Source organism: Rousettus aegyptiacus, unplaced genomic scaffold (assembly GCF_014176215.1).
Source record: "Rousettus aegyptiacus isolate mRouAeg1 unplaced genomic scaffold, mRouAeg1.p scaffold_m13_p_6, whole genome shotgun sequence".
Classification (NCBI taxonomy): Eukaryota; Metazoa; Chordata; class Mammalia; order Chiroptera; family Pteropodidae; genus Rousettus; species Rousettus aegyptiacus.
This window is the reverse complement of record NW_023416309.1, coordinates 77,712,988-77,730,195: the sequence shown is the minus strand read 5'-3', so window position 1 is coordinate 77,730,195 and position 17,208 is coordinate 77,712,988. Positions and strand designations below refer to the sequence as shown.

The 17,208-nt window shown below is 53.5% G+C and overlaps 1 protein-coding gene and 1 pseudogene across 3 annotated transcripts in view; one reads left to right on the top strand and one right to left on the bottom strand.

The window, feature by feature from the left end:
• Positions 1-240: 240 nt before the first annotated feature.
• Positions 241-358, top strand: LOC118604847 (annotated as a pseudogene).
• Positions 359-7,635: 7,277 nt separating this feature from the next.
• RTN4RL1 (reticulon 4 receptor like 1) overlaps positions 7,636-17,208 on the bottom strand; it is a 65,908-nt gene continuing 56,335 nt past the window's right edge. For all 3 annotated transcript variants that reach the window (XM_016138917.2, XM_016138919.2, XM_036222554.1), the window contains exon 2: positions 7,636-10,721. In XM_016138917.2, the coding sequence (XP_015994403.1) occupies positions 9,397-10,721 (1,325 nt within the window). In that variant the 3' untranslated portion in view covers positions 7,636-9,396. The remainder of the gene's footprint in view (positions 10,722-17,208) is intronic.

Genomic DNA, 17,208 nt, shown 5'->3' with positions numbered 1-17,208 from the left:
CCATTTCCTTTTGTGAGTGAGAAAGGAGACATTTGGTCACAGCCAAATTGGTCAAGACTGCTCATTTCCACCACAGACTTTGTAGCTTTTCTTGTCCATGTTGCTCTTACAGTCAATGGTGTCAGCTCAAAGGCAGAGGGCCACCTGTGGGGAGGTACAACAATGCCTAGGATTACCTGAATGTTTGGTGTTCTTAACCTTTTTGAGGATTGGAAGAAAAGCTCTCTGCAGAAACCTACGGTGTATGGTCATGCCACCCTGAAGGTGCCTAATGTCTTCTGATCTTAGAAGTTAAGCAGGGTTGGGCCTGGTTAGTACCTGATGGGAGACCACCTTGGAATACCAGGCGCTGTAGGCGTTAAAAAAAAGAAGAAGAAGAAGAAGAAGAAACCTACATATTCCCAGAAGGCCTTGCTTCAAATTCGGGATGGGTGGACACACTCCTTCCTCACTCCCCCGACTCTGGTATGGACCCTGGTTACAAAACCTGATTTGGACTAATGTTTCTCATCTTTCATTTCTCAGTCCAATGATAAAATTTATGCTAAAAATCTTAATGTTTCATTCAGAAATATTCAAGCAAAAGTGTGACCATTCATATCTTTTGTCCCTGTTGGAAGTTTTATTATTTTTTTAATCAAAGGTGTTTAAATATAAGAAAACTCTACCTAAATAGGTTAAGAAAATATCAGCAACTGAAAATAAATTTAGAATTGAAAAGGCAAAATAAAGTGACGAAAGATGTTACCACTGGGGAAAACCGGGGGAAAGGTATATGGAATCGCTCTGTACCTTTTTTGAGGGGGAGGGGGTAACTTCATGTGAACCTATATTATTTCCAAATAGGAAAATTTCTTTAAATGGAAGAAACTTTACTAAGACAAATTGTAGAAAGTTATAATAATTCCTAGGATAAATTAATACCTGAAGCAGTGATTGCCTGTTCATTTTTTAAAGCCAATTTGCTATTAGACAATTTAAAGTTGGAAACAAAATGTAAAAATTCATGAAAATATTCCAAACAAGCAAAGCAAATTTTCAACTGAAAATTATTATGACAATTTTAAGTTAATTTTCCAAATGAACAAAAAGAAAATATAAATTCCCAGCTTAAACTCAAGGTTCACAGAAAGCTCTGAGGCAAGACCAAAAATCGATGATGGGAAATGCTTGAAGCATGAAGAATTGTAAAAAATGCAGCCACTTGAGGGGGGCAGCTAGGAAGGTACCCATGTAATGTCTGTACATAGGAACCCCCACGTGGTTCTTGCAGGCCTGATTGTCACCTTCCACTCACCCTTTGCCCACTGTCTTCCTTTTACATGGGCGGAAGAGTGGCCCTCATGGAGCCACGCGGGAGGAAGGACCAGGGGCTAGGTCTTCTTTCTACGCCTCCCTGTTGAGTCTACTGCACTTTATGTGGGGTCCTTTCAGAAATGGGAACCCAGGTACAGCTGTCAAGAAACTGGAAAACACCCCTGGCCAGCTGGGAGGTTCCTGTTGCTGCATACCTGTTCTTGGTGACAAGGAAGGCAGAGAGCAGGACCTCTGCCAGCAACATCAGTCACCAGGTTGGTGACTAGAGTGACCTAGTTTGAGAAAGCTTAAGGGGTCAAGAGAGCAGAGATGCCCTCTAGAAAAAGCTCTAAGTTCCTCTCCATGGCTTTTGCAGATTAGTTCTTCTAAGCCTGAAATTCCTGGGGGTGGGAAGGAGGAGCTGGGTCCCCTGAGGCGGTTGCACTCTTAGCCACAGGTTGCATGGGATGGGGGTCTCCCCTAGTGGCAGCCGAGCCTGGGAGTGTCCAAAGCATTTGGATCCCTTCTCCTTGAAAGATGGAAGCATAGAGCTGTGCTAGGGAAAAGCTCCATCTTAGACTTAATAGCTTGGGTTTGAATAACCAGGAGGCCCATTTCTTCAACTGTACAAAGGGAATTATAATCAAATCTCAGAGATGACACTTCCCGGTTTGGTTGTAGAGGTTATGTCTACGAGAGGACCTTAAAAACCTGAAATACTACCCAATTCTAAGTTGCTTTTTCATTTTCACTCATCACTGACCTTAGGAGAGGAAATGGATGAGGAGGGAAGATCTGTAAGGAGATAGGGTGGTGGCCTGGCTGAAGCCTGTCTGAGGGGCTGCAGTGGGTCAGTGATTCTGAGAGATGGAGCTGATATGAAGCAAGAAGGCCAAGAAGTGGGAGAGAGGAGAAGCTCCTGCGGCTCCTAATGGTGGGCATGGGGGATGCTGAGGCCACTGTCAGACCCAGTGCGAGGTTGGTGGGCTTGGTGAGAAGAGCTTCTAAGGCAGCAGGAGTGATTGCAGGGAGAACTTCCCCTGCAGGCATCACCTGTGAAATTCAGAGGGGAAGGACGTTGGTCTGTGGGGTGGTGGGAAGGAGACGAGGAAGAACGCATCAGAACAGGCCTGGAATTAGAGGCGGCTCAGAGGTTGGAGTTCACAGCATCTGTGCCTATAGCAACTTCCAGCCAAAACACCAGGACTCTGCCTTGTCTCCCCACTGTGGGCATGGAGCTGAGAGCAAAATAGGACCCACCAGTGTGGGTCTGACCTTCTTTCCTAATGGACACTGTTGAAAGCTGGAAGAGGCACAGGCAAGGAAGCGAGCCTGGTGCGGGGGGTGTGTGGCTCCTGCAAAGGGGGCTGCTGTGGAAATTCAGAAAAGCCTGCACCTAAGATTTGCAAAGTGCCAGACGCCTGATGGCACTTTAAATGCCACAGATAAAACAGTGAGAGACTCTTTGGATGGCAGGCAAGACAGGGGGTCAGGGACCTCGGGGCCTCCGAGGCTCAGACACTGGGATAAATAATAAAAACATTTTGGAGACCCCTGTGACCCAGAGCACAGAGGGGTTGTAGGGGAGAATGACGATGTGTCCCAGCTGGCCCAGAGCTCGGAGCTAAGAGGCACATGCCCAACAGGCATAGAGTCGGGGGATTAAGGGCTTGAGGCCTCTTGGAGCCTCCATTGCACTGGGAGCTGCACGAACGCTTTCACGGTCAAGGCTTAAGGGGAAATGCCAAGGCCAGGGCTCAGACCAAAATCTGCCCTTCATCACGCACAGGTGTCCCTGATGGATGGTCGCCAGTATGTGAGGAAGGCAAGACTTGTCCCACCCCACTGCCCTAGTCCTGACCACACCCCTCGAAATCAAATAAAGGGGCTGCTCTCGACTGGAAGGCACACTTCTCGTGGATGGGCACTCTTGTTCACCGTGGCATCTTAGGGCCTGGCCAGGGCCACGCACGTGGTGGGCAATCGAATCTGTGAACTGTGTCGATGTCCCACACTTGGCTGCACGAGGGACAATGTCAGGAAGTGGTGCTTGAGTGATGTGTGTGCACGTGTGTGCAAAATGGCTCTTTCTCCCTGTTGCACCCTCTTGTCTACCTGCATCGTTCCCTGCCTCTCACTCTCTGGCTATGTAGCTTGCCCTATAGGGATGAGCTTCCTCTCTCTGAATGATACTATATGTGCGTCCTCTGGGATTTCACTCAGATTCCACGTTCCTTTGACCCTCCAGTCCCCTACTAACCCCGCCCCTCATAGTTCTTCCTTTGTGGGTTTGTCTTGCTGGCCCCTCATCGCTGAGAAAGTCTTATTTGGTGATTATATCTTGAATCTCTGCCTGGAACAGTGAGCGAGCGGCCAGCTGGACATCTCAGTCTCCAGTTAGCTGCCATCCAGAGTGCACCACTGTCCTGCCCCTTATGGTCCCTAAAGCTGGGGGAGGAGGTTAATATGGAGCCGGTCGCCTTGGAGGCCTCCCACCTGTTTAGGCCCTGAGCACTTGCATTTCCTTCTTCCTTAGAGTATGTCTCCTGGGAAATGGTACTTAGAGAGATTGAGGAGTTTAATACATTTCTCGCTTCCTCTCTCTTTTCTGAGGCACTGAGGGGGAGCAGCAGAAGCTGTCACTGGCACGCCCTCCCCCTCCGCCACCCTGAGATGCCTGGGTGAAAGAGGGGGTGGCTTGGAGCCTCAGCCAATTTGGAAAGCACTGTGACCCAAGCACATTTTGTAGCAGCAATGTCAAATTCTGCTGTTCAGGCATGCCATTAGTGTGCATGCTGCCACACAGAAATCCGTGACACAAAAGGCACAGCCTTCCCCACCCTCCCAGTGCTTAGAAACTAACGGCTCTAATGAGAGATGAGAGCTGAAAGGAGAGAGATGGGGGGCAGGCCACATCAGTGCAGGCTGGTACCGGATCTCGGAGGCTGACCCATTTCTTTTGGAGGTAAGGGGCCTTGCAGACCAGCCCACTGAAATGCCGCTCAAATTAGCCACTGCTCCCTGCACAGTGGTCCCCTCTGTCCTCACTCCTCCCTTGTTGCTCCCAGAGGAAGCCCGTCAACACAACACTATAGCTACTCTCTTTTCCCTTTCCCCTCTGGGACATCCTTGGTCCCTTCACCCAATGGACTTTTTAAAGCCATAAACTACCCTGAGTCTAGCAATCCTCTTCAAAGAGACAAGCAAGGACAGCCTGAGTGAGAGAGCAGTGGGCGTGCGATGTGCCAAGCCTTCCTCTTTCCCCTAGCTTTTTGATTGTGCTGTGAGTTATTTAGCCTACAATAGATGTTTATGTATATTTTTTAGAGCTTATATTTATTAACAACCTGAAAAGTGGGAGACTGGGAGATTTATACTGAAAGTGCAGTGAGTTAAAAGGGACGATTTGAGGAGCAGAAAGAGATATTGAGCATAGAATTATAAAGGGTATTTTAATGCATAATCAAAGGTCCTTGAATTTTCCAAGTAGACAGAAAGTAAAAGAAAACTTGCCCTTTATGAGCTGAGACTGGTGGATTGGTGACAGGGGATGGAGTAATGGCTGATGGACTAAACTTCTGCCTAGAGGAAGGTGAGGCCAGAGAGCCAGGCTGGGAGGAGATAAACCAAGAGGCAACCACAGCCAGGTCAGGAGGCTTAACAGTGGATGTTAGCTGGAACCCTGTCAATCAAAGAATGTGCACAGAGAAAGGCTGGTGTCCTCTAGGTCAGTGTTGAATAAGGGCGTGAGAAGCTGGGTCCCAGAGGTGGGGAGAGCCTGCGGTGTTGGTGACAATACCAGGAAGGATTTGCTGGGAGCTTCTGAGGCACCAAGGCTCCCAGCCAACTCCAGGGAGCCCTCCCAGCAAATGCGTTCTCTCTGACACTGGGGCTTGTAGCTCGTCCTCCAAGAAACCTTCCTGCCCCACCCCCGCCCCTCAAACCTGCCAACAGGCTTTCTGGAACCCAATTCACCATGGTGGCAGAGTGCTGGGTGATTAGTTAGGTGATGAGTAAACATTTGCTGAACGGGATTCTTGGCTCTCTGGTAATAAACAGCCCTAGCAGGAGAGAAAAAGGGTGAGATGCAGTTTGAGGGGTTCTGGGGATCACTGATAGCCAGAGCCGACACATGTAGAGGTTGCTGAGGGGGTGTCTGGGCAGTTGTGCTTGGAAGCAAGGAGATGGGCTGAGGGCTGAGCCCTGCGTGGATGGAAAAGGAGGGAGCGCAGGAAACAAAAGGGCTACGGGACACGTTCTGAGCTTGGAAGCAGCAGGTGTCTGGGAATGGGACTCTGGCCCAGGGAGTGTGCAAGCTTGCTGGCACAAAGAAAGGGTCTGGCTGAGCAGAAGCAGCAAGTTGCGATGATGAAACCCACTGCTGAGGAACACTGGCAAACATGACACTGGTAGGGACCACGTGCTTGGAGGGGTTCTCAAGGTACGGGGTAGGGAAGAGGACCCCAAGTGTGGGAGGCACACCTCTTTTGAAGTAGAATCCAAGTCCCTCAGAAGGATCCCTGAGCCCTCCCCTTGCCAGACTCTCCCTACTCCTCCACAAATGGAATTCCCAACCCTCAACTCACAGCTCTTTGCCAATACCCCAAAGATGATGCTATTGTATGCCTCCAGCCCTCTGCCTGGGATGCTCCCAACATTCTTCTCTGGCCACTTCATTCTCTGAGAGCCATGCACTAGCATCTGCTGGAAGCCCTCCCTGACTGCCCTCACCTCAGGTGAGTTTCTCACTGCGGGGGGTGGGGCGAGTCCTAACAGAGGCACCAATTCCACTCTGGTTTCACCAATCCCATCCTTGTTTCCACATTTAAGTTCTGAGCTCCTTAGAAGAGCCATGTCTTCTCATTTATACATCTCCAGAACCCGAACCAATGGCTGGCACACACAGGCCCTTATCAGCAATTGTCGAATGAAGGGTAGGGAACCAGCCAAGTTCTGGAATCATGGCAGGAACTTGGATGGACTCAGACCACCAGTGGCCACCCAGCACCCTCTGCAGGCCTCCAAGAGTGGAGGAGGGCTGTGTGGCCAGAGGGGAGAGAGGCAGAAGAGGTGATGCCTCCCTCCCCAGGGAAAGTGCTGACTGAAGATGGCAAAAGGGCTGGACCCATCAGGAGCAAAGGAATGGCCTCAGCTGCTGCAAGGACGGCAAGATTTCGGGGGCAGAAACCCACATCTCCCTGCCCTGAACCACCCAGGAGGTGAATTAAGGTGCCTCCCCTTAGCCCCTGACTTGTCGACTTGCTCTGACGTTTTGGGCAATGGTGTCATTGTAATGGAAGCATGTGAGCTGCTGAGTGACAAATGATGTCATCCACAGAACTGCTTTTGCACCCCTCTACCTCTTAAAGAAAGCTGCTAAAAATAAACGTGGCGTCCTGGGCCCCTCTGCCTTGCCTCTAATAACAGTCAGCAACCAGAGACTCCTCTGCACTTGACAGAAGAGGACCGTTTATAAGACATTAGCATTTCTCGTTCTGACATTTCACTTCCATATTACAGGACTTACTAAGTGTTTTTTAAAAAAATTTAATAAAGTGCTTGGACTCTTAATTTTCCCACTGAGGGCTTTGCTGTCTAAAGTTGGAAATGAAATCAACAACCCAACAACATCCTTGGGCTCTAAGGGACAGCCAGCCCTGGCACTGGTCTGGGTAAGAGCAGGTGGACCATCAGGGAGCAACTGCAGGCCAAAGATGATTTGTTCTACCCTCACCAGACTCCCTTTAGTGCCCATTTCAAACCTTGTACAGAGGAGGAGCTGTCCATACCTAAAAAAATAGCCCTCCTCCCTCCATCTTGGAACTCTCTCCTTTTTGTGAGGCTGGAGAGGCAGGTACAGTCTCCAGACCCCATCCAATGCTGTCTGAATCGGTCCCTGGACTCCTGGAAACTCCTCTGGGCCCAAGGAACTAACAAATCCTTTCCAGCCACCCCGAAGCCCCCTAAGAATCAAAAGCTCAGCGGCTATTGGCGAGGCCCTGGGAACAGACAGGGAAGAATCCAGCTAGCCTGCTCTGGGGAGAGCTACAGAGATGGTGCCGACCCAGCGCAGCCAGAGTGTGGGAAGTGAGTCATGTTCTGTGCAGGCGAGGGAAGAACCATGAAGCAGAGAACAAGTGTGTGTGTGTGTATGTGTGTCTGTACGCATGTGCACACGCATCCTAGTGAGTCAGCATGCCCCTGCCCCATAAGGCTCATCCTGCGAACAAACATGCTGTGTTCTCAGAGCTGTGCCCGGCCAGGCTCGCCCACCCTACGAAAGCCTGGGATCTGCCATCCCTTCTGAAATGCGGGGTTAGAAAATGAGAAACAAGGTTCTTGTCCAAGAGAAAAATTTTTTATTATTATTTCCCTCTCTTAATTAGATTCAGTGTTTCTTGCTCCTCAGACGCGTCCTCTCTGGTCGGAAATTCAGGTTTGTGCAAAGCGCAAAGGAGACTGTGCCCACCCGGGCCCCAGCCAGCAGCATGGCCAAACTTGACCAGAGCTTCTGTCTCCTGTCTGGGCTTGCCTGCTCCATTCCCTGCACATCTCCGCTCCCGACCCCTGAGTCTGGCCCCCCCCGACATCTGCCCATCCCTAGGCATCCTCAGAAGGGTCAGGAAGGATGAAGCCTCTGTAATGCAGAAGTGCCCGAGATGGTTCTTGAAATGCCCTCACTGTTCCCCTTCTGCTAAGGCTACCTGATGCTTTCTCTCCTGCCACCCTACAGAGGGCCCATGCTAGGACACCCATCAAAGAGCTTCAAGGAAAAATTCAGCAACCGAGCCGTACTGAAGGCCTGAGCTCATGCCCAGAGTCTCCCTGGCCTGTCCAGACTATCGCTGGCAACATGCTAGGCTGACGACACTGTTGAACTAACACTGTGAAGGCTGCCTCCTCACCCAATGGCCTAAGAAACCCAAAGCTCCTGCCTTCTACTTCTCTGTCCATCCAGTCCCCAGGATCTGGCTCCCTGATGTCCGACAAGCTGCTTCTCGCTTCTCACCCTGATACAAACAGCTACTATAGTCGGGGTGATGGTACTCTGGGGCAGCAGCTGGGCTTGTGTTGCATATAAAAACAAGGTGATGCTCTAAATATCTAAGTATATTGGTCCCCTGAAGTGATTCTTGCTGCCCCCCCTTCTCCATGACCTTCCTCACTGACCATATACCTCAGGCACCTGGCAAGCCCAAGTTACATGGGGACTGTTGTTGCAGGGATAAAAATCCTATAACTCTTTTCTTGCTAGAAATCACCAATACAATCCTTAGTTCAGCAGATATAGTTTTCCATATAGTTTATAAACATAAGACATACAGTTTGGTAAGGGAGTGGGGTGGGGGACCTGTGCCTTTGTGTCTATATATATATATGTAAAGTGTATATATATAAGTGGACATAGTTATAAAACTGCACCTCCTGTGAGAACCTCATTACACATGATGAAGTTCTGAATTTCAGCCTCTGATGATCTTTCCTTTGGTAGTTGGTTCATGGAGCCCAAGGTCTGGGCTGGGTCTGCCAGGGTTTCCTGAGACATCAGGAATGAGAGGCACCACCTCCGAGGGCGGGGCTGAAGGTGGCACACTGTTAGATTCAGGGCAGGTTGGCGAAGTGGCCTCTGGCAAAAGCCAAAATGCCACCTGCACATGTGCTCCAAGATGGCTGGTCATCCCAGCCTCTTGGGTGAGCCTCATCTGTTCCTCTGAGTTCTGCTTCCTCCAAGAATGGCAGGGGGGGCCTTCGGACCTCTCCAAATGACTAGGATTCCACAGGGCCAAGCTCCCATGGGGCACTGTTCCATTGTTGCTAATGAAGGATTCGCTTTGAGCACGTTAACCGCCTGGCTGGATGGATGCTGTCCGTGGCTGCTCAGTAGGGGCTGGCTGGGACAGCTGGGTGAGGTGTGCTAATCCCCTCCAGCTTGGGGCTGTACACTTTGGGTTTATAATTCACGGGGCATGGCCCAGATAGCAGCCGAAACCTTTATCAGCCTCTGCCTGAACCCCAGCAGATCCTCCACTTATAAAAAAGAAAAGAAATTCTGTTCCTTGGTGGACATGTGGCAGTGCTGGGTGCTGGCGCCCTGGGCCCTCAACGGAGAGTGACCGCCAGGCCCAGTATCCAGGCCAGGATTGAGGCTCCTAAAGAACTGCCCGAGGAGGCCTGCTGCACCCCACTAGGGGCACGAATGGGGGTCCTGCGGGCACACTTGCCCTTCCTCTTCGGGCGAGCGGTGGGCATGATGTCAAAGCTGAACTTGTGCTGGTAGTCGGGGGCATAGTCCTGCAGCTCATGGGCCTGTTTCCCGGCGCCCGCCTTCGAGACCTGATTGCGATTCCTGTGGCTGGTGCAGTTCTTGCCTGGCTTCCTGTAGCCTGTCCGGGAGCCAGGCAGATGGCCATGTGGGTGGCCCTTGTCCCTGGCGGGGCCACGGGGTGGGTGGTGTTCCTTGCGGGCGGCCCTGTCGGTGGTGGTGAGCGTGTGTGACTTGATCTGGTGCGGGGATGCTGGCCCCGTGCAGTTCCGGAAGTCCTCGGCGCTCAGCAGCTTCAGGTCCTGCCCCTGCCGTGGCTCGGGCGACACGCAGGGGACAGCAGAGCTGGAGCCGCGGAACCTCCGAAGCCACTCCCACAGGGACCGTGCCCTGCAACCACAATCCCAGGCATTCCCGTTGAGGCGGAGGAATTCCAGGGCCCCCAGGGGTGCCAGACAGTCACCCTGCAGCTCCGAGAGGCTGTTGTTGAAGAGGAAGAGGGTGGTGAGCCGGCGGAGGTCGTGGAAAGCCCTGTGGTGGACCCACTGCAGCTGGTTCTCGTGTAGCAGCAGCCGGTCCAGGTTCACCAGCCCCCGGAAGGTGTCCTGGCCCAGGCTCCACAGCTTGTTGCCATGGAGAAACAGGTGGCTGAGGTTGACCAGGTCCACAAAGATGTCGTCCTGCAGGTACTCGATGTGGTTGTCCTGCAGGTAGAGGTACTGCAGGCTGTGCAGGCCGCTGAAGATGCCCTCAGGCAGGGCACTGAGCCCGCACTTATAGAGGTAGAGGGCGTGGAGCTTCACCAGGCCTTGGAAGGTCTCAGGTGCTAGCGTCCGCAGCTGCCGGTTGTCACCAAGGTCCAGCTCCTCCAAGTGCACGAAGCCCTCGAAAGTGTTGGGGTCGATAAAGGTTATGTTGTTGGAGTAGATCCACAGGGTGACCATAGCGGGGCTGAAGTGGCCCTGCTGGAGGAGAGTTATGCGGTTATTTTGCAGGAAGATACGCTCGCTATCCTCCGGGATGCCCTCAGGGATGGCGGCAAAGTTGTGCGCCTGGCAGCTGACCGTCATGGGTGCCGGATAACACACGCAGTCCCGCGGGCAGCCGCTTCCCAGGGGCAGCTCCCCGGCCATCAGCAGCAGCAGCAATTCCACACAGCATCCTGTGGGGAGAGAGCACAGCCAGGTCAGAGCTTGCTTGCCGGGAAGCCGGAGATAGGAGGGGGCGGGGCCAGACACGTGACCCTTCTTGCCCGGCTGGGGCTCTGTCCTTTCTGCTGCGTTCAGTTGTCTGGGACAATGATCCTTTGAGGGCCTGGTTTCTGATGAGAGGAAGGCAAGGGTTAGACCTAAGCCAGGACCCCATGTGGCTCCCCAAGCCTCATTGTCCCACTACTGGGGGTTCTATCCCTAGCCTGAGAAGTGAGGTAAGGTCGGAGTGAAGGCTCTGATTCCCCCATACGCCCTAGCCCAGCCTCCATTCCCCTACCCCCACCCCCTCAGGCTCTGTCAGCCCTGCTGGGGTTGGGGGTCAGCCAGCTCTGGTTCCTGTCTCAGCTCTGCCGCTCACTCGCAGTTATCCGTGTGAACAGACAGCAGTGCAGACTCCTAACTAAGTATCTCATATGGAGTCCTGAGGAGTCTCTTTATTTAAGTTATTCCCCAAAACAAGTGAAGCATGCATGCATGACACCAAAGTTCATTTCAAAAGATGTCTCATTTACAGTGCCTCTCACGTCCTCAAACGTGTGACACCCCTCTGTGCCTCAGTTTCCTCATTTCTAAATAGTAATAGTTGTCCCTCGCTGAACTGTGAGGATGTGCTGAGAGGGCACGGGTGTTAGAAGGGCTGGGGGAGGCACCAGGGCTGGTGAGCTCTGGGGTCCACGAAGCTGCCAGGTGGAGGCTGCCCACCATTCAGGTCCACCTCTGGCCCCTCCCCTCTCCCTACTGCGCTCTGGCTCCCAGGCTGTGGCGGCAAACCAGGCCTTGCCTCGTGACTCTACGGAGCGTTTCCTCTGTCGTTTCCCTCTAATTGGGCATTAATTAGGCATTCGTTAATGGATCCTTAAAATAATTTATTTTCGGATATGTCCAGCCTGTGGTCGGATAATAGCCCCGTGCTCATTATCGGAGCAGCCTCATTATGGACGATAGTCATTACTTGCCTTTTTCCAGGGTCGTGGCCGCCCCTGGCGGCCCAGCAGGCGCGCCAGTGTTGGGGGGACAGGCTCCAGGCTCGTCACTGCCCGAGTGGGACTTCTGCCCTTCCCTTTCAGCTGTGCCCAGAGTGTGCAGGACAAGAGAACAAACCCTTCCAGCCTCTCCCGCCAGCCCTACTCCCAGCCTCACCTCCGCCGCCCAGCCAGGTTCCCAGACCTGCTGCTGCCCCAGCTGCCTGCCCAGGATTAGGTGGGCCTCCCCACCACTGCCCGCCCCCCACCCACTCAGTTCTGGTAGAAATGACATGGTAAATAAATGACAGCTCCCAGCTACTGGGGGTTATGGGCTCCCAGAGAGTGGCAGCTGCTTTTCATCCTCCTGTAATCACCCGGCTTCGACCTAACGTTTTCCAACACATAAAAATCATCACACGTAATTTGGTTTTTGCATAATTGGGTTCAGTTCTGATTTGAAGCAATTATGACCTTGGTGATGGTGGGTGGTGGTGGTGGTGGTGGTGGTGGCGGCGGCAGTGCAGCTGTGGGGACCCTTTCTGGGTCAGCCCATGTTCTATTCAGCCCCTGTAGTACCTTTGGTCATTGTGACCGCCGGATAGCCTGCAGCCTGCAGGCCAAGCCCAAGGCTGGTGCCTCCTCATCCTGTTCCCCCTCTGTAACATGAGTAGGAGATGGTTGCCATGCTTCCCCTTCTTTCCATGTGGAGGCTTGGGTCTGTTCTCCAGACCCCCCACCCCCACCTCCGCCCACCTCAGTCTGGCCAGGGGACCCCAGTCCTAAAGGGATGGCAGGAATGTAATGGGATAGGAGCCTAAACCCCAAACCCCAGCTAACTCTCGGGGAGGCTGCTCACTGCCTTGAGCCTCCAACACTCAGGCCTGGGAAGAGGGCCCAATCCACACTGGCTGCACCTTCTAGAGCCTGACACTCCCTTTCCCCATTCAGCTCTGCTCCTCACCCCTGCCCGGGCTGCTGTCTTCCAGGAACCCTGCTCCAGGGATGGGTTCCCCTGCCACTCTCAGGGAGCCCAGGGTCCCCTCCTTGCTCAAGGGAGTTCGTGAATCTCATTCTACTGAAGGGCCAGGGCATGGCCATAAACTGTGCCTGTGGGATACACAGTGCCATACCAACCACCCTACCTCCAGGGTCCTGCAAAAACAAAGGTATTTTCTTCCTTTAAGTCTGGCAGCAGAAAGCTTCTCACAGCTCATGGGAAGCGGGACGGGATGAGCTGGGGCGGGCTCAGCACTAATACTACTTGACATTTGTACAGTTTATGGAGTTGACAAAGTGATTCTGTTCTCACTCTTCTGATCCTCAGAACTACCCTGTGGGTGGTGGGGAGAGAGATTCTCCTGCCCTCTGACCTAGGATGGGGACAGACAGCACTTCTGCCTGTAATTGCAGCTCTGTCTCCTTAGGGCTCCAGGATGAGGTTCTCTGAAATGATCCCTAGAGAAGCTGGGGAGCCCAAGGAGAGCCACATCCCTCCCTTAAACAGGTGCTCCCAGGGGATGTTGGGGCACCAGGGAAACCAGGAGAAGATCCCGGTTTGGGCGAAAAGGCCGACTGCCCAAAAATCTAGCTGTGAGCTTAGCAGCTGGCAAGTTACATTTTGGCAGGTGGGAAGGGTCAGATAGTAGGATGTGGGGTGAAGGCAGGACCCAGGGTAGGCGCCCAGCCAATGCTTGGAGCTGCTTTACATCCTTCAGTACTGCCTAGATGCCAGGGGACCCATGCCAGGGAAGCTGCCCCCTCCCACTGGGCACTGGGAGTAGGTCTCAGCTGAGTCTGCTTCTTCACCCTGGAAGCTAGTCCCATCTCCAAAGCCCTGGATCAACCCTCCCAGCCAATCCCCCCTGCCTCTGGCACCCCCTGCCTGAGCCAGTGGGTGCTCTGGCCCTGGACTGTTGCCCTGCCCAGTTCCTTCCCAGGGAGGCTGGCACTGCATTGCCGAGCCTTCTCCTGTGCTCCCTCCATGAGGCCCATGGGAACCCCGACCCACTGATTGGTTATTAATGCACTAACAAGGAGGTTGGTGCCCTTGCTATGCATTTTAAGATTGCAAGTTAGCAGGGATCCAAGTCCCCATGTAGGAGCCTTGCGCCCCCTCCCATCAGTCTCCTTGGCTCCCTCCCGGGTGGGACAGGGGTTGCTCTGACTGAGGGGGCTGAAGAAAGCAAGGCTGGGTCTCCGTCATCACTCTCTGGTCTTCCTCGGGCTCTCCTTCTTCCTCCTCCTCCTCCTGGCCCTGCACCCGACTAACTGCTCTGCTTGGCTACTCTCGAACCCCTTGGCCTCCCACACATCTGAGTTCCCCTGTGTCTCTGCAGCCTCATTCATTCTTCCTCCATTCAACATTTGCTGCCAGAATCCTGGAAGGTCCAGGGTCCCAGGGTAGAGAGGGGCCCAGGATGAACTGGGAGGGTCCTTGTGGAGTAGCAGATTGGTGGACGGGGAGGGGGTGTCTCACAATACTACGCAGTCTGGGCAGGTGTTGGGCCCAAAGTAGGCATCTGGGGGGAGGGGTGTGGGGGAAAGAGGGTAAGGCTCCTGCTGCCCTGTGCCACCTCCTCCATGAAGCCCTCTGCTCCCCTGCCTGCACAGAGGATGTGCAGAAATGGAGAGTCAGTATTGTTTTCATGTCCTCCTTCCTGCAAACCCCAAAACCCCTCATCCGCTGGGCAAGGACCTGTTGGGGCAGGAGTAAGTGACCTGAGCATGGGCAGGCACCTAACCCAGTCCTGGCAGGATGGGTGGGAAGAGCATTCAAGGTAGTGAGCACAGGATGTGCAAAGGTACTAATGCGGGAAAGCAGGTGGCAGGCCCTCATCTTACCCCAGCCCCTCTCTCAGCCTATAAGTAGCCAGAGATCCCGAGGAGGCTATAATACCAACTCAGTTGGGCAGAGAGCTTCTCACTGGGACCAGCACTGACAGGGACCCTGCCTAGTCCCAGGGTAGATAGCCAATGTGGAAGGGGCCCTACACCTTCCCCACCCCTGGAAGCAGGAAGGGAGCTGAGCAAGGAGAATCAAGCCCTCAGTCTGTGCCAGTTTCTTTACATGGAATCCTTACACCATCCCCATCCCCCAAGGGTGCCATGCCATTTGACGGAGTAGGACACAAGGCACACAGAGGGAAGTGGTTGGCCAAGGCCGTGCAGCTGGGGAGCCAGGCAGTGGAGCCGCCTCATCTGAGGCTGGTCAACCCTCCCTGGCCCCAAGGTCTCGGGCCTCATCTGGACCTGAGTCTTGACACCAGGTAGTCCATAAAGGGGGTCCCCCTCCCTACGGCTTGGAGACTGGTCAGCCATGTGGTCAGTTCTGGCCCTGTAGCCTGCCCTCCCCCTGAGCAGGGCAGAGATCCCCTCTGCCCCAGACTTGCCAGATGCTCCTCTCTAAGCCAATCGATGCTAACTGAATGGCTCTGCTGGTCAGATAATGGCCTCAGGCCAGGCTGTGCTCATAGAGCTACTGGCGCCTCAGGCCACTTGGCACTGTTCCTCTGTGCTGCACCCAAGCACAAGCCACTTCCTAGTGAGCTTCCCCCCTTCCTCAGCCTGACCCAGCCCCAGAGACAAGGAAGCCTGCCAGGGCAGAGCTGGGCTACCTGCCCTGGCCCCCACTGCTGGACATGGGGGATTGGGCAGGGCAGCCAATGTCTCCCTGTCCCATGGCACAAGGCAGTGGCATGAGCACAGGCTTTGAAGCCAGAGATCTGGGTCCCAGCTCCTCAGATTAGTAAGCCGGTTGGTTCCCTTGCTGGTGCGAGCCTCATTTTTATCACCTATAAAATGGGTACAATCCTTTAAAATTGCAGCCTGGCCCTCTCTGTCTGCAGACACCTGTATCTACCTGCTTCCTTCATATCTCCACCTGTAAAACACAATCTGTCCAAAGCTGAGCTGCTGTTGTTCTCCCTGCCCCACAAGCCTCCTGCATCTCAGAGGAAGGCAGCTCAGCTCTTTCACTCTAGCTGCTCAGGCCAGGAACCTCAGAGTCATATTGACTCCTTTCTCTCTCACGTCACACCCAATCCATTAGAAACCCTGTCAGCTCAACCTCAGGACCTATCTGGAATCCATCTGCTTCTCTCGACCATCACCCTGGTCTGGGACACCATCGTCGTTCGCCTGGACTATCACAACAGCCTCTGAGTGGTCCCTGTGCTCGTACCTTTACCCCAACATCTCTGCTGGTGCAGCAGCCAATGTGTGAGTCCGAGCATGTGGCTCCTCTGCTCAGCCGCTCCATGGCTCCCATCACACTCAGTCAGTCCTCACCTTACTCCCAAGGCCTTACCGTGGCCCTGAGGCTGCCTGCCCTGGGCCTGCTTCCTCTCCTTCTCTCCCCCTCACTCCCTTCCCTAGCCTCACTTTTCTCCTTGCTGTTCTCTCACAAGCTCGGCACTCCAGCCTCCAGCCCTGTGTGCATGCTGTTCCGTCTACCTGGGGCACTTCCCAGGATATCTGTAGGGCTCCTCCCCTTACCGTTCTGGTCTCTCCCTGCCTCCCCTTCTCAGTGAGGCCTTCCCCAGCAGCTGATTTAAATGGGTCCCTTCTATTTGTTTTTCCCCATTACATTCATCCTCTTCTAATAAATATCATTTACTTGTGTATCTTGTTTATTTTCTGTCTCTTCCTAGGAGGACAGTGATTTTTCTGGTGTGTTTCCTGCTGTACCTCCAGGGCCTAGAACAGCGCCCAGCACACAGTAGGTGTTCAAGAAGAAAACCTTTGGGCCTGCCTCACGGTAGGTGTTCAATGAACATAATGCTTCTTATTAGAACTGAGGCCTCCAAGGTGAGAGCAACTCAGCCTTGGCTTCCTTCCAAGAGCCCCTTGGCCATCGCAGAGGTGACAGACAGTGAAGAAAGCTCTGAAAGGGAGAATGTTCACCAGGCCTGCCTGAGGCAGGAGCGGGGGATGGTTAGAGGGCAAGATGACAGGTTTGCCTGGGACTCAGGGGTTTCCCTAAAACTCAGGACTTTCGGTGTTAAATGTGGAATGCCCAAAACAAACTAGGACAAGTTAGTCACCCTACCTGGGAGCCAGGACTGTGCTCTCGACACACACACACACACACACACACACACACACACACACACACACACACAATCTCTGGACATAGGAGGAGGGGAAAGACAGACAGGCATGAAGCATGAGTTTTCTCCAGACACCTACACCTCGGGCCCAGTGCCTGCAGCCCAGATGCAGTCCTGGGCCCAGATGGAGCCTGCATGTGTGCGTGTGTACCTGTGTGCATGTGCACCTGTGTGTTTATGTATATGCTGTGCACATGTGTATGCATGGATTTGAGTATACACGTGTGCATATGGACACACATGTCTGTCTCTGGAGACCATCAAGGGGGCCGGCAGCCAGGCCCTTTGATCCTGCAGCATCCCTGAGCTCCATCCCTGAGCAAGCTGCATTATGTACCCACTCCAGGTCCCTCCAGCACACCAGG